At 34.9% G+C, this 22,632-nt stretch overlaps 1 protein-coding gene across 14 annotated transcripts in view; it reads right to left on the reverse strand.

The window, feature by feature from the left end:
* RPS6KA6 (ribosomal protein S6 kinase A6) overlaps window positions 1–22,632 on the reverse strand; it is a 199,663-nt gene that overhangs the window by 72,401 nt on the left and 104,630 nt on the right. For 12 of the 14 annotated variants that reach the window (XM_061177704.1, XM_061177714.1, XM_061177703.1 and 9 more), the window contains 3 exons: window positions 9,598–9,714; window positions 2,595–2,676; window positions 1,847–1,927 (listed from right to left, as the gene is read on the reverse strand). In XM_061177704.1, coding sequence (XP_061033687.1) covers window positions 1,847–1,927; window positions 2,595–2,676; window positions 9,598–9,714 — 280 coding nt within the window. Of the gene's footprint in view, window positions 1–1,846; window positions 1,928–2,594; window positions 2,677–3,695; window positions 3,761–9,597; window positions 9,715–22,632 lie in introns of those variants that run through there. The other 2 variants (XM_061177717.1, XM_061177716.1) reach the window with 2 other exon arrangements.

The following is a 22,632-nucleotide window of genomic DNA, read 5'->3' on the forward strand; positions in this document are numbered from 1 at the left end:
GGGAAAACTGGACAGGTGCATGTAAAAGAATGAAATTAGAACATTCTCTAACACCACATACAAAAATAAACTCAAAATGTATTAAAGACCTAAACCATAAAACTCCTAGAAGAGAACACAGGCAGAATACTCTTTGACATAAATCGTAGCAATGTTTTTTTGGATCTGTCTCCTCATGCAATGGAAACAAAAGCAAAAATAAGCAAATGGGACCTAATTAAAATTAAAAGCTTTTTCACAGCAAAGGAAACCATCAATGAAATGAACAAACCTACTGAATGGGAGAAAATATTTGCAAATGATATGACCAATAAGGAATTAATATCCAAAATATATAAATAGCTCATATATCTCATCATCAGAAAAACAAACAACCCAATTAAAAAGTGGGCAGAACACCTGAATAGACATTTTTCCAAAGAAGATATACAGATAGCCAACTGGCACATGAAAAGATGCTCAACATCGCTAATCATCAGAGTATCAAAACCCCATATCAAAACAACGATGACGTATCACCTCACACATGTCAGAATGGCTATCATCAAAAAGTCTACAAATAACAAATGTTGGAGAAGATGTAGAGAAAAGGGAACTCTCATACACTGTCAGAAGGAATGTAAGTTGGTGCAGCCACTGTGGAAAACAGTATGGAGGTTCATCAAAAAAATAAAAATATAACTATCATACGATCCAGCGATTCCACTCCTGGGTATATATCTGAAGAAAATGAAAATATTACCACAAAAAATATATGCACCCCAATGTTCACAGCAGCATTTTTTACAATAGCCAAGATAGGGAAGCAACCTAAGTTTCTATCAACAGGTGAATGGATAAAAAAGATGTGGTGTACACACACACACACACACACACACACACACACACACAGAAGAATATTACTCAGCCATAAAAAAGAATGAAATATTGCCATTTTCAACAACATGGATGGACATAGAGAATATTATGCTTAGTGAAAATCAAAGACAAATATTGTATGATATCACTTCTATGTGGAATCTAAAAAATAAAACAAACTAGTGAATATAACAAAAAAGAAACAGACTCATAGATATAGAGAACAAACTAGTGGTTACCAATGGGGAGAGGGAGGGGGAAGGGGCAAGATAGGGGTAGGGGATTAAGAGGTACAAACTACTATGTATAAAATAAATAAGCTACAAGGATATATAGTACAACACAAGGATTATAGCCAATATTTTATAGTAAATATAAATGGGATATAACCTTAAAATTGTGAATCACTATATTGTACACTTGAAACTTATATAATACTGTAAGTCAACTATATCTCAATTAAAAAAAAAAAAAAACTCAGAACTGTCTGACTCCAAATTCATGTTCTTTCCATTGTACCTATTGCTTCTCACTGGTATTCCTCTCCTGCCAAACATAAGAAAAAATAACTCAAATAGACTAATATACCATATGGTCCTCTTCAACAGAATGAGGAAGTAAGATTAATATGCTCATTATGAACATGTAAGAGGAGCCCTTCCAAACACAAAAATGTTTTGAAGAAATTATCACAGTAGTTTATAGCCTAAGATACCTGGAGGTATACCCTAGTACAGAAATACTACTAGACAAGTAATCAGAAGACACTATCTTGTTACCTTAGACAAGTTAACCAACAAATACAGGAAATACAACTAAAAGCTAGATATTAATTCTTATTTCAGATAAACACATTTTACATAGTTGAATGTATTAAATCATTCCATATTCATTTCCTGTTTGAAGTATTTATCTCCTGTTATATTACTGTCTGAAAGGAAATCTTAGTTCTCTAATTCCATAATTTTTTTAAAAAAAGATTACATACCATAGTGCAATTTGACAATAAATGGATGATTTACTTCCACCAGTATATCCCTCTCCATCTTTGTCCGAACTCTGTCTCGAACTAAAAATTACAGAAGGGTAGAATATATTGCTCTCGTATATAATTTCAGTAGGGATCCCATCAGTAATTCACCAAACAAAAATATGGAAATATAAAACGTAACTTTATAAGTGCCCAAATTTGCAGTCTATATTCCTAGACAGTAATTACCATATTCTCAGAAAGCTAACAAATTCAGTTTAGATCTAGAGATGGGTTAAAGAGACACAAAGTTATTTGGTGAATAAGCATTTATTATATATTAGTCTCCAATTGTTCAAATGAGTTTATTGATTAAAACTGAGCACAGTGTTATTGTTATCACAGCCTGGAAGACAGTGTATATAAGTGTATGCAGGTGGCTGTGCTCTCTCAATATGCAATACCAACACAGATAGACAGAAAAAATAAGAATCTTGAAACAAAAGAATATAGTTTAATAAAATAAGTTCACTTTAAATAAAACATGTCACTTTTTATCCCATTAAATTTTTACCAGGGTACACTCTCACTAAATTAGGGTATATGCCAATATCAAACCTAGAAATACCACTTACCACTAGAAATCTGTAACAATTACTAATGTTAAAAGGAAACTAAATCTACTCATCTTATATAAGCAGTACACAGCATATTTCTTTAAAAAAGCTTTACCAAATCTATTTTAATAAGCTTTCTAATTTTCTACCTTTTAAAGAAGCTTTTTTTAACACCTTCATTGCATAGAGCTGTCCAGCATCAGGACCAGTCTTCTTTCTAACAAGAAAAACCTAATAGGAGAATTAAAATTAAAACAGTGAAATTCACATCCCAAGCCATTGCTGCTAAACATATACATTAGCACATACATATGGCCTTGCATTTTCTCTAATTTTATAGATATACCTTTCCCTATAAATTATACTTGGTTAATATTTTCTCATTTTCAGTCACTTAGTGAATCACACTCCCATACATCCTATTGTGGAAAAGAAAATTTTAAAGAACATTTGAGAAGTTTCTGATGTAAGAGATAAATAATATAACAAAAGACAATTTGAGCTAAGGGAGCTCCTTATAAGACCCAAGCTCCTTTTTGTTACCTTAATAAGGAGCAAACAAATGTGATGACCATTAATTTGATACCTTCATTTCTACTTCCCTATTGGTCCATTTTAGAAGTTACCAGGTATTTTATTTTCTAATAAGAAATCAGAGGCAATTCTTATCTGTCTGCCAAGAAAAAGAATAAAGATGGCAAATATTTCAATAAAGAAATGGAAGTTAAATTATTTAAAGCTACCAAGTAAGCTTAAGTAATAATATCTCATATTTTCAAACCAGGATTATGACTCATTAAAAGCTAAGTTTTAAAAAGCCTCAGTTATGAAGATAAATATGAGTATATTACAGTTTTATGAGTTATTTATTAGTAAAGGGTTGTTTCAATTTGTTTAATTATTTAGTAAAACGTGTTCACTGCCTTACCTGCCATCCTCAACTCTAACACGTTCTATTCAAGTGTTGCTTAACTTTAAAATGTGGTCAAGTAACTAACTTGTTCACACAAAACTGCAGATGGGAGAGCTTTTAAGTAATTTTTTGTCTTGCCTCTTTCCTAAGGTAGAGCTTAAAACCCTTTAATCCAAATATTTTATGTGATAATTATGTATCAGCCAACTGGGCAGGTGAGGGGGTGGAATCCTTACTTCATTTAATCTCTGCTTCTCCTATTCTTTATATCAGACCTAAACTCAAGGACCATTTCAGGTTTACAGTTTTCATACTCATCTAGTGTAGTGCTTCTCACACTTTCTGTGTAGACCAACCAGTCTTTTTTCCCCCTTTTCTCCAAGTCCATTGCAGACCATACTTCTATAAAATATAATCAAAATGAATTATTTAGAAAATTGAAATTTAAATGTCATAAAATACAATCCCTTTTTATACTAATAGATTCTACACATAAAATTACTTTGTCAAATTTCTGTAAAAGTTGCTAAATGCTTACTCTCAGTTTTTGAACATGTCTTACAGTAAGCCAGTAACAGTTCATACCACACTTGGAGTAGACTAATCAAGAGAATTCACATATTAACAGATGGCTGGGTTTTGCAACATAAAACTATCTTTGGAGAAAAGAAAATTTCAGGGCTTGAACCAAATCGTAAATTTTGCATATCACCATAAACATTTCTGTACTGAAAGAACTAACAAAACTACTACCCTATGTTACTTTCTTGTCTAATATCTACTCTGAACTCCAACAAGATCTCCCCAAACAATGTAGAACCCCAAGGAAGTGTGCATTGCCACGGAAGATTTCAGTAGCTTCATTCCATGGAGTTATTTTTAGTGCATTTAAACTTGGAGAGGATAGTCCTAAAAATCCATGGTTTTTCACTGATGAAAATAGTAAGCAATGGAACAGAATGTCAAATTTAACACACCTATAGCCTACCCTCGGTCTCCTTTATAAAGAAGATTCACTAGAAAATAAAATTAGTATTTTATAAATGAACAGTGTTAAATCAGGCATTTTAATCACAGAAGAATATATTCAATCTGGGTTAGAGAGAATACACACACAAACTAGATTACCATGGGGTTCTAAATGTCATATAAAACTTATTGAGTGAGCTAAAGAAGCTATGACCCCAGATGCACATTTTCTTATCTGTATTTTTCAAGTTTTCTGCTGTTGGCAAACAAGTGGACTTGTATGTATTTGTATAGCTGATTTCAGTCTATATCAGTTTTTTAAACAGATTAAATTAATTGCCATAACACATGCACACACACACACACACACACACACACACACACACACACACAAAAGCTTCAAAGCTAAGCAAATGGCATTAACCCTAAGCACCAGACTTAAAGTTTTCATTCAATTTTACTGACATGGGCAAATAAAGGTAGATAAACAGTTTCCTCTTTCCTAACCAATATCATGTGACCAAGATGTTGACAACAAAGAAGTCAAGTCATTTCCTGAGTGTTGACTTCACCACAAGTAGGAGAACTATCTTTCTCAGTCTCTTCCAAGAAAGCAATTCTCAATATTTTTGGTCTCAAGAATTCTTTTACTGTGCTGTACAGTAGAAACTAACATAACATTGTAAAGCAGCTATACTCCAATAAATATTAAAAAAAAAAATAAAAACCTTAAAGATGATAAACATAATAAAAAAAAAAAGAATTCTTTTACAATCCTAAAAATTACTGATGACTCCAAAGTACTTTTGTTTTTGTGGGTTATATCTATTGATATTTACTACATTAGAAATTAAAACTGAAAAAATTAACTATGTATTGATTCATTAAAAATAATAAATACCTGTTATATGTGAATATAAATATTTTTATAAAGATAACTATATTTTTTCCAAAACAAAAAAATCAATGAGAAGATTGACACTGATCTACATTTTTGCAAGTCTCTAATATCTGGCTTAACAGAAGACAGTTGGATTCTCATATCTGCTTCTACATTCAATCTGTTGCAATTAAGTTGTTTTGCTTAAATTATAAGAAGAAAATCAGGCCTCACGCAGATATGTATTTGGAAAAGGGAGTACTATTTTAATAGCCTTTCCATATAATTGTGGTTATTCTTCTTTGATACGACACAAGAATTTGACAAGTGGCAGTTTCTTAAAGATTAGTTGCAATGAAAAATCTGAAACCATATCAATTAACTGTCCATATTCTTTTACATAATAATCCATGGTCTACCTGACACTTTGAATGGATTTTGTACTGATGTCTGCTTTGATAACATCATGTGTTGGTCAACTCAAAAACATTGGTTCACTGAGTTATGCAGATCTTCCAAATATTGACAGTAGCAATCTCATCAGGAAAGTCTTTTGAGTATTGAGAAGAGTTGAGCCCACAGTGGCAAATAAAATTTTTCCAAAATTCTAATTTTTTGCTTCAAAGCTCAAATTTTATCATTAACAAAAATATTATCAGTTGTTTTCCATGAAATAACAGGTTCGCTCCATTCATTTTTGAGAAAACATCTACCAAATACCCAAGTTTAAGTAACCATAGTTTGTCGATCATTCTTTCAAGTAAAAATGCTTTTCCATGAAAAAAGTGTCTAATTTAGCTCACAACTCAAAAAATTGAAGAAGTGCTCTGTCTTGAGACAATCATACTCTTTTGGTATGCAGCTAAAGTACTTTGTGTACTTCTCAATTTCATTCCACAATATTAAAAAGATGTGTACTCAAGGGCTGATACTTGATAAATTTAATCACTGTTAAAACCTCATCGAGGACATTCTTAAATAAAACACATTTTTTTTTAACTGTAAGTGGGTGACAGTGAAGAATATGATTACTGATGTAGTTTAAAATCACTTCCTTGACTGTGCCAAAGTGCCAAAAGTTTTACAAATAATATCTTAGTATTATAAAACAGTCTTGACCTTGAGAACCCCCTGAAAGTGTCCTGTGGATATCCAGGGGTAGTAAGACCCACTTTGAGAACCACTGTTCTAGAACACAGCCTTTAGTGGAGTTGAAAAGAATGGAATACAGAGGGTAAAAAGAGGCAATTAAAGAAGAAAGAAAAAGTCTAGGCTTTAAAAAAGACACACAAAGCAGCCACTTCTCCCCTATCTCTTAAAACACTCACTAGTATCTAAATATGGCATCTAATAGAAGCCATCATTCACAGTCTAGAGATGTAACTGTTTATTTGTTCATTACCTGATTTGTTCTTTTCAGGTCTAATGAGTGAACTTTCCTAGCATAAGAAAACATCATCTCACTCTGCTCTCTTCCCATGATCAACTACAGAAGAAGCTGCATGACTTCAAACTACTGTTTCTAAAAACATCTCTCTCCTGATCAGAGAGGTTTCTTTTCAGTCACCCTAATCCAATTCTCAGAAATTTTTCAGAAGAGAAATGAATGAGTGAATTACTCCAATATACTTTTCTCTCTGTCATATGGACTTTTATATTTTCCGTTAAGAAGTGTTTGCTGAAGTGAACTGCAGAACTGCACAGCTTTAACACTGATTGAAGAGAAAGGACCATTTGCAAGAAATTTTAAGTTGTAAACATATATTTTTAAAACTCTCTCTTGATAGCTAATCAATTACTAAGGAGGGCAAGGGTTTGATATTTTCAAAAATCCATTTTTAAGTCCTATATTTAAAGGCTTTACTATCACAAAAGCAAAAAAAAATGTGAAGCATGAATGTTAAAATGTATGTATGCTTTGTGTAAATATGATTTGACATGTGAAATATATGAAAGGCTAGTCTGACAATGTCAAACATGTTTTCAAGTGTTTTATTTTATTGTGTTTTAAAATAAGTAATGTAAGTTGTTTGGTATACTTCATTTCAATTCACACATTACTTGATGTGCTTAGTACAGAATTTTATATGCATCTTTTATGATAATGCATGCTTCCTTAAAGTACAATTTTACAACTGATTTCCGTAGGATTTTTTCCCGATTAAATAGACTATATAGACGTTCAATGTCACAAAGCATTATATAGGTTAAAATTCCATTTATTGCATTTTAACAATGGGACTTTCACAGAAAAACTTATAAATAAGACTGCAGCCCAAAGTTTCTTGGAATTGCTCCTACACTTATCTGATTCACAGCCTTGGCCAAATTCCTGAATAGGTTCAGCATATAACAAGTCCCACCCACACAATGCCTACGCAAATGACGTAATACTGACAAGCAAGTATGTTCACATCCTAGGAAGAAAAAAATAAGCCACCTCCTTAATATTTCTTTGGTTGATGAACTGCACAAGGATCACTATTCTGTATTTTAGTATTAGGAATTTTTAAAAGGCTTCTATGATATCCTTGTTAAATCAAAGTTCCTGTACAAAGCTGAGTGTTCCCTGAATTTTTTAAGGACTGCATTGACATCTTGTCAGCGTGTTGCTATAATTAATGTGAAGATGTTACTGAAGACATTTTATTATGTTATACTGTATTTTCTTCATGAAGCCCCATAAGAAAAATTTCTCTGGTCTGTTTGATCTGTTTCTTAAAGATACTGTCAATAATCATACAATTAAATGTTTCAGCCTCTTTATAATGGCTGCCAAAATATTTGTCTTCACTTTTGCCCCATTTCTAGGCCCTTATACCATGCATCTGTGAACAACAGAGTTTATTCCTGGCTTCATCTCATCTTTCCTGCTCTAATTTTTCTGCTTCCATCATCTTCCCCACTTATTTTAAATTTTATTTTATTTAGTATTCATCTATGAAAGCCTTAAATCCTTTCTGGAACAAAGCTGGATATAAATAAATACACATATGAATAAATTTATATATATCAAATGACACAACAAATACTTTTAATGTCTTGAAATGATTGCCTGGTGATATTTTATTTAAGTCGCTATGTAAGCATTTATATATTGGGGATATAAAAGAACTTCATCTCTGTTCTAAAATTAACATCATAAAATATAATGTAAAATATTTTTTAAAATACTGTACTTTTAGTAACTTTAAAAAATAAAGGTGTTCGAAATGCACATGCCTACTCTACAGGTCAGTTCTATAAATACACCCCCCACACATACAATCTATTGAAAGCTCCTTCTAGTTTTACTCTCCCTAGCACAACTATTCAAATCCTATCTCCTTGTCATCATATACCTCCTGTACCAATTCACTGCCAAACCATAATCCACCTTAGTTTGTACTTTTTGTGTCCTGAAAATGTTTCTCTATATTTTACATGTTGTATTCTATACCACACAGGTATCAGATTACTTTAAGACAATTATGCCTACTTTATATTAACCAATGCTGTTTTTTAAAGTGTTATACACAAACCAGGCGTTCAATAAATGTCTTTCTTTTAAAATGTTTCAGAGCATAATAAATAAGCAATGCTCAACTTCCTTACTTTCCCCTTTGAAACTAAATCTCAGCCACCCTGAAATTAGTAGTTTCTCATTAACTTCCTCCCCTTAAATTGCCGTTGTTGCTGTTTCCTAAAGGCTGTTACTTAATATGTGTATGCAATACTTTTCATGTCTTAGATGTTAGGTATACAAAAGTCAGGAATCAGACTTACATACTTCTTTTCCAAGAATCATATACCATTAAGCACTTAATAATCAATTTTAATAATGAGTGTCAGAGTTTATCTTCCTCAATTTTGCTTTTTCCCTTGAAATTTAAGCCCTTTGAAGGCAGGAGTTTCACATAATCCATATATCACCCAGTACTTACCATAGCTGTACTTTACACACATATTTGCTTTAAAAGATGACAGATTAATTCATGCATTCAATACATGAATTGATACATACATTCTGACTTCTGTGATAGAGCTAAGGAATACAGATGAAATCACCAAGAAAGAAAGCTAAGGTCATGCCAGCATGTGAACAGAGAAACAAGATCTCTTTTACAAAATTCAAACTTTCTTGATTTAGGCAGCTAATAAATAGCATGCTATATTTTGTCCTAGAGATATCAGTGATCCCAGGGGATTAGAAAACCTTTATTATTACAGAGAAGTATAAAGAAATTGAACTAAAAATACAACAGAAATAAAAAGGAGTAAAATTAGAGCTGCCTTTGTGTGTATCCTTTGACAATTTAGAAACAGCACATTTATCAGATTTCTACCTATGTGTACACTTTTTTGCTAAATGTTTAGAAGAAAAACAAATGGGGAAAAAGGCATTCATTACCTTTCCAAAGGATCCCTGACCAAGAACTTTGAGCAACTCAAATTGTGCAGGATCTGCTTTCTCATATCCTTCCTTAACATGATGAGTAATAGGGATTTCTTTAACAACTCCTTCATCCTGAAAAAAGAAATCCAAGCAATACTCAAATATACTTACAACATCTTATGATTAGCTCCATTTAGAACCAGAAATCACAACAGAAATAATTTAATACCTAACTCCTTCAATCTAGCACAGAGTTTTATGGGCTACTAGCATCCCCATTTCCTGGGTTTTCTAACACATAGAGATAGACCATCACCACCACCACCCCTATTATATAATTTCATGTAAACAGAAGCATGTAAAATCTATGCTTCAGCTTCTGTTCCAACTAGGTAGAGACAGAAGAAAAACATCAACAACTAAAAGAGTCTTAAGACCCTCAATGGAGTATGACTTATGAGGTAGACGCAGAAAAAGTCAAGAGATAGATAAAACCTTGTAAATTGTGCGACATGACAAAAAATGTGAACCTCAAGAGTTCTTTTAAATAGTACTTCACTATACCATTTTAAGTAGTCAGTAATATATGAATATTTAAATGTCCAGCTAGCCATATCAATGAAAAAGAAACTAGCATAGACAAACAAAATCTGCAAAGCCCAAACATATGTTTCCAGGCCATGAGCCTACTTTTATTGAAACTTTGTATATAAATGATATGCCAGATTTCCTACCACCTGGGTCAGGCAGAAGGAAGTCACTTGGAAGTGTTTCTGCTCCTTCATATAGGACTCTATATCAAGACTACACTCAGGTGAACTGTAACTCTAGTCCCTAGCACAGTAGCTAGGATGAAAAAAAAACCCTCAAATATATTATATATCACAAAATAACAAAAGCTGGGATATATTATCCAACCTTCTGACTGTATAGGGGAGAAAACTGAGACCCACAGAGTTTAAGTTCACGTGACTAGTTAATCATGATGTCTAGAAATCTTGGTAGCTTTCCATTATATCATATCAATTCTGGTCTGGATGGCAAGAATGTTCCCAATCCATTCACCCTTTAATTAACTGATTAATCAATGGTGACTGTGGTCAAACTGGGCAAGAGCATGGTCCCAAGTAAGCTGGCTTCATGGCAGCTAAAATAACTGCCATGTTACATAAGTAGTCAGACATTTACTCTCAAAGAAGGGTATCCAGCAGAGGAGTTTTAGCTTTAGGTATTAAGAACCACTAATCAGTCAGAAATGAAGTATCTGTTCTGAAAGTATGTCCGTGGATGTTTCTTATACATCAAAATAGTATTTCACTGGACGCTTTTAAGTAGCTATGAGAGTGAGTTTCCCCTTTTCAAGGGGTCTTTTTTGTAAAAAGTCAAGGACCTTTATTAATGCAAATACGTATGTTCTGTAGCTGACATTTTGGAATTATATTAAAGTATGGCATATCTTTATGCACTTTTGCAATACATGTACACCAAAAGCAACATCAAATTGTATACTCTTATTAATATTATGTTAACTGATTTTATACCACATATTATGAACGTAGTAATAGTCTTCAAAAAATGGAATATAACAAAAACATACTTACTGTAAGTTTTCTCCAGTGTATAGAACACTGACGGAAGAGTCACAGCCTAAGTTTTCCTCCTAGTTCTCCCATGCATAAGCTAAGCAGCCTTGGCCAAATCACAAACCACTCTACTTCAGTGTTCTCACATGACAAACAGATTATGTTAGACTGCTCTTTAAAGTCCCCTTCAAGTCTGTGATATTATATTGAACACAATATAATATTTTTATGTTTAAGAAGGCACTTCAGTTTCTGCCACATTTAAGATCATCATTATAAACATGGGTCATGACATCAGTTTTTTAAAAATGTTCAGAGCTAGGAAACAACTGTACTCTATCCTACTTAGTTTCACCAAACCTAAGCAAGTCTTCAAATGGAAATGTCTGCCCAATGCCTCTTCTAATTAAAATCCACATATGCCCATCCTTTAAAAATGCAATATCTCTTTCGATTTTCAGCAGCATTACACTATAAAATTTCAAACATGAAAATGCTATTAGACAAGAAAAGACAACTTTTCCCAGCAGACAGCCAGCAAAGAATATTGTTACACTGTGTCCTAACAACTTATTACCTTGTCTTTCTCTCCCACTAGACAGGTAAGCAACCTGTATCCAGGTAATATCACATTCATGTCTGCATTCATAATGCTTAGCACAATATTTGTTTGACCTTATGGGAGCAGACAGCCCAAAAAATCCAACCAATTTCATAAAAAGGGAATGAAGAGAAACTTATTTTTTAAAAGAAAGATTTATAAAAGTAAAATTAATCAATAAGAAACTTCAAAATTATTTTTAAATACCTTTTTAAAAAACAGAAAAATATGTATGAAGAATTTATTTTTTAAACATATAAAGGTAATAGGGAAACAAGAGATTCATTCTGAATAATGGAATTATGTCAATTTTGAATAGAACTGACTTTGTGATGACAATATATCTAAATTTAATAATATAAGCATTTTTCCTTAGATATGAGGAATATAAATAAACATTTTTCCAGATAATTCATGATTTGGCCATGCCACATGGCATGCGGGATCTTAGTTGCCCAACCAGGGATCGAACCCGTACTCCCTGCAGTGGAAGCGCAGACTCCTAACCACTGGACCACCAGGGAATTCCTCATGATCAGTATTTTTATTACACTGTGTTGTACTCAACACAAATGAAGGGTATAATGCAGAATCTGCACTTTTAAAAAAATGCTGATATTAACTTACTGATTGGTCATCTGCCTGTTATAGATGTATGTTCCTAGACAAACAACTATATGTATATTACTAAATTATAGATAGTTTGCCTTTAAGTAGACAGTAGTTTACAATGTTCTAGTTTCCAAAAAATCACTTATAACATATTTATTCAATATGCATGTTTGGTTCCCACCCTCAGAGATTATGGTTCATTAGAACTAGGATGGGGCGGGGGGAAGGAGTCAAGATGGCAGAACAGGAGGAGACAGAATTCATCTCTCCTGACAAGTGCATCAAGAATACATCCACAAATAGAACAATTCTCATAAAGTACTGGATGAACATTAGTGGAAGACTTCAGACACCTAAAAGGACAAGAAAAATCCCCTCGCAATGGGGTAGGATGAAAGAAAGAAAAAAAGAAAAGAGGACTCATAAAAGGGACCAGTGACCCTGGCAGGAAGGTGAAGTTCTTGTTGTTGTTTTTATTTTTTATTTTTTTAATTTTTAAAATATATTTTTTCTATTTTTACTTTGATTTTTTGTTGTTTTGTGTTTTTTTCTTGTATTTGGTCCTTTTTTCCTTTTTTGATCGTTTTCATGTGTTTATGTTTCTTTGCTTTTTTTGTTGTTTGCTTTCCACTCTTGTTCTGTTTTTCATTTTTTGTTTTTCTTAGTTTAGTCTTTATTGACTGCTTTCATTTTTGAGTTCTTTTGTTTGTTCTCTTGTTTTTTTGTTTTCTTGGGGATTTTTGTGTGTTTCTTTGTTTCTGTTTGGTTTTGTTTTTATCATTTGTCTTGGGTTTGGTTTGTATGTTTGTTTTCTTTCTTTTCCTGTTTTGTTGTTGTTGTTGCAGTTTGTTGGGTTTTGTTTCTGCTATTTGCATTGGGTTTTGTCTGTCTGTTGGTTTTCTTTTCCCTTTTTTCTTTTTTCTCTGGCCACACTGCACTGCTTGCAGGCTCTTCATTCCCCGGCCAAGGGTCAGGGCTGGGCCTCCTGGGTGGGAGTGCTGAGTCCAGGATGTTAGATCACCAGAGGATTCCCAGGCCCAGGGAATATTAATCGGTGTGTGCTCTCCTGGAGGTATCCATCTCAACACCAAGCCCTGGCTCCGCCCAACTGCCTGCAGGCTTCACTGCTTGACACCTCACGCCAAACAACCAGCAACACAGGTACACAGCCAAACCCATCAGCAGACAGGCTCCTAAAGTCATACTAAGCTCACAGACACCCCAAAACACACTAACTGACGGGGTCCTATCAGAGGGAAAAGACTCAGCTACACCCACCAAAGCGCAGGCACCAGTCCCTCCCACCAGGAAGCCTACACAAGCCCCTGCACAACCTCACCCACCAGGGGGCAGATAACAGAAGCAAAAGGAACTACAGCCCTGGAGCCTGTGGAAAGCAGACCATGAACACAGTAAGTTAGACAAAATGACAGAGAAATATGTTGCAGACAAAGAAGCAAGGTAAAATCCCACAAGACCAAATAATGAAGAGGAAATAGGCAATCTACTTGACAAAGAATTCAGAGTAATGATAGTAAAGATGATCCAAGATGGTGAAAATAAAACAGAGGTGTGGATCGAGAAGATACAAGAAATGTTTAACAAGGACCTAGAGGAGTAAGAACAAACAATCAGTGATCAACAAAACAATAAACGAAATGAAAAATACACTAGAAGGAATAAACAGCAGAATAACTAAGGCAGAAGAACGGATAAGTGAGCTGGAAGACAGAATGGTGGAAATAACTGCCATGGAGCAGAATAAAGAAAAAAGAAAGAAAAAAAATGAGGAACGTCTCAGAGACAACACTGAACGCACCAACATCTGAATTATAGGGGTCCCAGAAGAAGAAGAGAAAGAGAAAGGGTCTGAGAAAATATTTGAAGAGATTATAGTCAAAAACTTCCCTGAAATGGGAAAGGAAATAGTCATCCAGATCCAGGAAGCACAGAGATTCCCATACAGGATAAAACCAAGGAGAAACATGCCGAGACACATATTAATCAAACTAACAAAATTAAATACAAAGAAAATATATTAAAAGCAGCAAGGGAAAAGAAACAAATAACATACATGGGAATCCCCATAAGGATATCAGATGATTTTTCAGCAAAAACTATGCAGGCCAGAAGTGAGTGGCAGGATATATTTAACGTGATAAAAGGGAAAAACCTATAACCGAGATTACTCTACCCAGGAAGGATCTCATTCACATTCAATGGAGAAATCAAAAGCTTTACAGACAAGCACAAGCTAGGAGAATTCAACACAACCAATCCAGCTTTACAACAAATGCTAAAGGAACTTCTCTAGGCGGGAAGTACAAGAGAAGAAAACAACCTACAAAAACAAACCTAAAGCAATTGAGAAAATGATAATAGGAACATACATATCGATAATTACCTTAAATGTAAATGGATTAAATGCTCCAACCAAAGACACAGACTGGCCGAATGGATACAAAAACAAGACCTGTATATATGCTGTCTACAAGAGACCCACTTCAGACCTAGGGACACATAAAGACTGAAAGTGACGGGATGGAAAAAGATATGCCATGCAAATGGAAATCAAAAGAAAGCTGGAGTAGCAATTCTCTTATCAGACAAAATAGACTTTAAAATAAAGACTATTACAAGAGACAAGGAAGGACACTACATAATGACCAAGGGATCAATCCAAGAAGAAGATATAACAATTGTAAATATTTATGCACCCAACATAGGAGCACCTCAATATATGAGGCAAATGCTACCAGCCATAAAAGGGGAAATTGACTATAACACAATAATAGTGGGGGACTTTAACACTCCCCTTACACCAATGGCTATATCATCCAGACAGCAAATTAATAAGGAAACACAAGCCTTAAATGACACATTAGACCATATAGATTTAATTGATATTTACGGGACATTACATCTGAAAACAGCAGAATACACTTTCTTCTCAAGTGCTCATGGACCATTCTCCAGGACAGATCACATCTTGGGTCACCAACCAAGCCTCAGTAAATTTCAGAAAACTGATATCATATCAAGCATCTTTTCCAACCACAACGCTATGAGATTAGAAATCAATTACAAGAATAAAACTGTAAAAAACAAAAGCACATGCAGGCTAAATACATTACTAAACAACCAAGAGATCACTGAAGAAATCAAAGAGGACATCAAAAAATACCAAGAAACAAATGATAAGGAAAACACAACAACCAAAACCCTATGGGATGCAGCAAAAGCAGTTCTAACAGGAAAGTTTATAGCATACAATCCTACCTCAAGAAACAAGAAAAATGTGAAATAAACAACCTAACTTTACACCTAAAGCAACTACAGAAAGAAGAACAAACAACACCCAAAGCTAGTAGAAGGAAAGAAATCATAAAAATCAGAGCAAAAATAAATGAAATAGAAATGAAGAAAACAATAGCAAAGATCAATAAAACTAAAACTTGGTTCTTTGAGAACATAAACAAAATTAATAAACCTTTAGCCAACTCATTAAGAAAAAAAGGGAGAGGACTCACATCAATAAAATTAGAAATGAAAAAGGAGAAGTTATAATTGACACTGGAGAAATACAAAGGATCATAAGAGACTAGTACAAGCGAGTATATGCCAATAAAATGGACAACCTGGAAGAAATGGACAAATTTTTAGAAAAGCACAACCTTCCAAGACTGAACCAGGAAGAAATAGAAAACACAAACAGCCCAATCACAAGTAATGAAATGGAAACTGTGATTAAAAATCTTCCAACAAACAAAAGTCCAGGACCAGATGGCTTCACAGGCAAATTCTATCAAACATTTAGAGAAGAGCTAACACCTATCTTTCTCAAACTCTTCCAAAAAATTGCAGAGGGAGGAACACTCCCAAGCTCATTCTATGAGGCCACAATCACCCAGATACCGAAACCAGAAAAAGATATCACAAAAAAAGAAAATTACAGGCCAGTATCACTGATGAACATATATGAAAAAATCCTCAATAAAATACTAGCAAACCAAATCCAACAACACATTAAAAGGATCATACACCATGATCAAGTGGGATTTGTCCTCAGGATGCAAGGATTCTTCAACATATGCAAATTAATCAATGTGATACACCATATTAACAAATTGAAGAATAAAAACTATATGACCATCTCAATAGATGCAGAAAAAGCTTTTGACAGAATTCAATACCCACTTATGATAAAAACTCTAAAGAAAGTGGGCATAGAGGGAACCTACCTCAACATAATAAAAGCCATATATGACAAACCCACAGCAAAAATCATTCTCAATGGTGAAAATCTGAAAGTATTTCCTCTAATATCAGGAACAAGACGAGGATGTCCAATCTCGCCACTATTACTCAACATAGCTTTGGAAGTCCTAGCCATGGCTATCAGAGAAGAAAAAGAAATAAAAGGAATCCAAATTGGAAAAGAAGAAGTAAAACTGTCACTGTTTACAGATGACATGATACTATACATAGAAAATCCTTAAGATGCCACCAGAAACCTACTAGAGCTAATCAATGAATTTAGTAAAGTTGCAGGATACAAAATTAATACACACATATCTCCTGCATTCCTATACACTAAGAACAAAAGATCAGAAAGAGAAATTAAGGAAACAATCCCATTTACCACTGCAACAAAAAGAATAAAATACCTAGGAATAAACCTACCTAAGGAAGCAAAAGACCTGTAAGCACAAAACTGTAAGATACTGATGAAAGAAATCAAAGATGACACAAACAGATGGAGAGATATACCATGTTCTTGGTTGGAAGAGTCAATATTGTGAAAATGACTACACTACCCAAAGCAATCTACAGATTCAATGCAATCCCTATTAAATTACCAATGGCATTTTTCACAGAATTAGAACAAAAAACTTTACAATTTGTATGGAAACACAAAAGACCCCGAATAGCCAAAGCAATCTTGAGAAAGGAAAACTGAGCTGGAGGCATCAGGCTCCCTGACTTCAGGCTATACTATAAAGCTACAGTAATCAAGACAGTATGGTACTGGCACAAAAAGAGAAATATAGATCAATGGAAAAGGACAGAAAGCCCAGATATAAACCCACGCACCTACAGTAACCTAATCTATGACAAAGGGTGCAAGAATATACAATGGAGAAAAGACAGCCTCTTTAATAAGTGGTACTGGGAAAACTGGACAGCTACATGTAAAAGAATGAAATTAGAATACCCCCTAACAACAAACACAAAAATAAACTCAAAATGGATTAAAGACCTAAGTGTAAGGCCAGACACTACCAAACTCTTAGAGGAAACATAGCAGAACACTCTTTGACATAAATCGCAGGAAGATCTTTTTTTAACCCACCTTCTAGAGTAATGAGAATGAAAACAAAAATAAACAAATGGGACCTAAATAAACTTAAAAGCTTTTGCACAGTAAAGGAAACCATAAACAAGATGAAAAGATAACCCTCAGAATGGGGGAAAATATTTACCAATGAAGCAACTGACAAGGATTAATCTCCAAAATATACAAACAGCTCATGCAACTCAATATCAAAAAAACAATCCAATCAAAAAATGGGCGGAAGACCTAAATAGACATTTCTCCAAAGAAGACATACAGATGGCCAACAAACACATGAAAAGACACTCAACATCACTAATTATTAGAGAAATGCATATCAAATCTACAATGAGGTATCACCTCACACTGGTCAGAATGGCCATCATCAAAAAATCTACAAACAATAAATGCTGTAGAGCATATGGAGAAAAGGGAACCCTCTTGCACTGCTGGTGGGAATGTAAATTGATACAGCCACCATGGAGAACAGTATGGAGGTTCCTTAAAAAACTAAAAATAGAACTACCATATGACCCAGCGATCCCACTACTGGGTATATACCCAGAGAAAACCATAATTCAAAAAGATACACGCACCCCAATTGTTCACTGCAGCACTATTTACAATAGCCAGGACATGGAAGCAGCCTATATGTCTATCAACAGAGGAATGGGTAAATAAGATATGGTACATGTATACAATAGAATATTACTCAGCCATAAAAAGGACCGAAATTGGGTCATTTGTAGAGACGTGGATGGACCTAGAGACTGTCATACAGAGTGAAGTCAGAAAGAGAAAAACAAATATCGTATATTAACACGTATATGTGGAATCTAGAAAAATGGTATAGATGATCTTACTTGCAAAGCAGAAATAGAGACACAGACTTAGAGAAAAGTATGCATACCAAGGCGGAAAGGGTGGGGGTGGGATGAACTGGGAGATTGGGATTGACATATATACACTGCTGTGTATAAAATAGATAACTAATGAGAACCTACTGTATACCACAGGGAACTCTACTTGGTGCTCTGTGGTGACCTAAATGGGAAGGAAATCCAAAAAAGAGGAGATATATTATGTATACGTATGGCTGATTCACTTTGCTGTACAGCAGCAACTGACACAGCAGCGTAAAGAAGCTATACTCCAAAAAAAAACCAAAAAAAAGGAACTAGGATGGGGCTCAGGCATATGTATTTTTAAAAATGTCCCCAGATGATTCTAATAAATGGTCAGAATTGGGGAACACTATTTAGGTGCTTCTAAGATATATAGTTAGATTGATAGATGTGCACACAAATATATACACACATATACACACACACACAAATGGCTACTTATTACAGAAGTGCTGTTGTATTTGTATGCCACTAGCTCTTTTGTAGTGCCAAATTATCTGGTACCCTCCTGTTCCATCACTTCCAATATTGGTCTTTCTTATTTCATCTGCTCCCTGCCCCATTCTTGTCTATTGCCTAAAATTTCTCAGCTTTCCCGAGGTTATATTTATTGATGCTTACTATTAAAATATTCTTTTTTTTTCTCATCTGCAATCCTCCTTCCTTCCTCCACCTTGCTTTCTTCTGGTTCTGCACCATTCTGAAAGCTTAAGAGTGGCAGCAGTCTAGCTCAAAATAAGGTAGTAATGTACTTATCAGTGATCCATTTGTTTTTCCTCAGAGTGAATCATCTTCCAAAAAAATCTTCCTATCCTGGTATAATAAAGTTGTGATATATCACCTTCTCTTCTCATAATACACTCTTTTCTCTATATTCACTCACTCAAAAAATCAACAACATTCATGAAGCACATGCTATGTATTAGGCACTATACTACACACTGGGGATACAGAGATAAAATGTGGACTTGAGGAGAGCAAATGTTGTCAGAAATATCATGTCCCTTAATAAAACAAAAAGGTATACAATACGTTATGGGATGAAACATGTCCCCTCAAATGCATATGCTGAAGTCCTAACCCATAGTACCTCAGAATGTGACTGTATTTGGAGATAGGGCCTTTAAAGAGGTAATTAAGGTAAAATTAGGTCAATAGGGTGGGCCCTAATCCAATATGACTGGTGTTCTTATAAGAAGAGATTAGGCACAGATGCACACAGAGGAGAAAGCATGTGAAGGCATAGGGAGAAGACAACCATCTACCAGCAAAGCAGAGAAGCCTCAGAAGAAACAAACCCTGCCAACACCTTGATCTCGAACTTTTAGCCTCTAGAATTGTGAGAAAACAAATTTGTTATTTAAGTCACCTAGTATGTGGTACTTAGTTATGACAGCCCTAGAAAACTTATACTCAGTATACCTAATCATAGTTATCTGTGTAAAAAAAGTTGGTACTATAAAATTAAGATTTAATGACTTTGAAATAGGGACTACTATTCTTTCCAACATCATGACAAATTTGAGGCAAGGATTATTATGAGTTAGATGGTTTTTTTTGAACTTCATAGTAATTGTTGATAAACAGAAAAACTATGAAGGCTTAACCACAACCAAAATAATGTGCTCTGACCTCTAAAATCTGTGATCATCTTTTTTATTCAGGGAGCCAACAATGCTATAACACTGGAGAAACATACTGTGATGACAATCTATTAGGAAGCCATACTATATAACTCTATTACAACAGTTTCATAGGACTGTGGAACTCAGCATAGATACCCACAGAAAACACAACAAAACAAAAGAAGAGGGATTTTTAAAGCCTAAATTTTTGGTTTTTATGTAATAATGCAACATCCACCTACCTGTTCAAACATTTGCTTTATTTGTGGGTAGACAGGCCAGTTTCATCACTCTGAAATTCCAAGAAGCATTTAAACTACAGATTTGTTAGAAGATACATGCAGAGTTCTGGAAAAGCATCTTGACATACCATCTTCATGCAGTGAATAATCCAGGGTCATTGAAAACCAAGCCAAGTGTCAGCATACTTTGAAAGAAGGCTAACAGTAATAATAATTTACATGTCAAAATGCCACTAGAGTGAACTAAACACATCAAATGATGTACACACTGGAAAGTAATTGCAGGATACTTAGGTTTGCAAAATTGTATCAATTTGTAGTGATGTCTGAAAAACAAAAAAGGGTGACAAACTAGTTCCCACTGAGGTTGGTTTATTCTATTCAATACTTACTAGAGTCAGCTCTTTAGTTCCCTCATATATAAAATGGGAATAAAACCTACACAATCCATTTCAGATCTCGGTTATAAGAGTCAACTGAGAATTCTGAAAACCACAAAACATCTATAAAAATTAAAGCTATTAAACTTATTTGTACTATTAACCTTTGCATCCCTTGTGGTGCAGCATACAACTCCACCTTATAGTGGCTCTCCACCAACATTTAATTGAACAATAATTGTTTTGCGAATCTGTAGTAGAAGGGTTCCAATTATTATTTTTTAAGAATCAATTATTTATTTATTTATTTGTTTATTTATTTTTGGTTGCATTGGGTCTTCATTGCGGCACGCGGGCTTTCTCTAGTTCTGGTGAGCAGGGGCAACTCTTTGTTGCGGTGCGCAGGCTTCTCATTGTGGTGGCTTCTCTTCTTGAGGAGCATGGGCTCTAGGTGCGTGGGCTTCAGTAGTTGTGGCACGCGGGCTGAGTAGTTGTGGCTCACAGGCTCGAGAGCGCAGACTCAGTAGTTGTGGCACACGGGCTTAGATGCTCCGTGGCATGTGGGATCTTCCCAGACCAGGGATCGAACCCGTGTCCCCTGCATTGGCAGGCATATCCTTAACCACTGTGCCACCAGGGAAGTACCCCAATTATTTTCTAAACAGTGTGAGTGAATAAAAAGCAGAAGCAAGCATCAACTTTGAAAAGGAAGAAAAATACTGAAGCAGAGAAAGCCTAAATGTCCATCAAAATGGAAAGACAAATAGAGGAAGGAAAAACACACCATATAGGGAGCAGACCCTCCAACTTAAAATACTCCCAACTCATGGCTACACAAAAGTTTAAGTAAAACACCCTTGTGAGACAGTATTTTTTAAAAGATTCTTATGAGAGATACACGTCAAGAATGGTTTCTAAAATTCGAAACTCATGGCTTAAAAATGTCAGGAAATCAGTTTTATTTTTTGAATACATATTTTCAGTTAAAAGTAACATGTACATTTCTGGGTAATAAAAATATAAATCAATTTAGAGACTAAAAATATTGCTGACCTTGTGCTAATAAAATCTACAAAATCTTCTTTTAAAATTCCTAAAATACTGGTAGCATTAAAAATATGTTTTTTATTTCAGGGAATAATAACCATTCCATACAAACTTTAAAAGTAAATATAGGGGAGACCTTCAAGATGGCGGAGGAGTAAAACGTGGAGATCACCTTCCTCCCCACAAATACATCAGAAATACATCTACATGTGGAACAACTCCTACAGAATACGTACTGAACACTGGCAGAAGACCTCAGACTTCCCAAAAGGCAAGAAACTCCCCACATACCTGGGAAGGGCAAAAGAAAAAAGAAAAAACAGAAACAAAAGAATAGGGACAGGACCTGCACCTCTGGGAGGGAGTTGTGAAGGAGGAAACGTTTCCACACAATAGGAAGCCCCTTCACTGGCGGAGACAGGGGGTGACGGTGGGGGGAAGCTTCAGAGCCACGGCGGAGAGCACAGCAACAGGGGTGCAGAGGGCAAAGCGGAGAGATTCCTGCACAGAGGATCAGTGCCGACCAGCACTCACCAGCCTGAGAGGCTTGTCTGCTCACCTGCCAGGACGGGTGGGGGCTGGGAGCTGAGGCTCCAGCTTCCGAGGTCAGATCCCAGGGAGACGACTGCTGTTGGCTGCATGAAAACAGCCTGAAGGGGCTAGTGAGCCACAGCTGGCCAGGAGGGAGACCAGGGAAAAGTCTGTAACTGCCTAAGAGGC

Source organism: Eubalaena glacialis, chromosome X (assembly GCF_028564815.1).
Source record: "Eubalaena glacialis isolate mEubGla1 chromosome X, mEubGla1.1.hap2.+ XY, whole genome shotgun sequence".
NCBI classification, from domain to species: Eukaryota; Metazoa; Chordata; class Mammalia; order Artiodactyla; family Balaenidae; genus Eubalaena; species Eubalaena glacialis.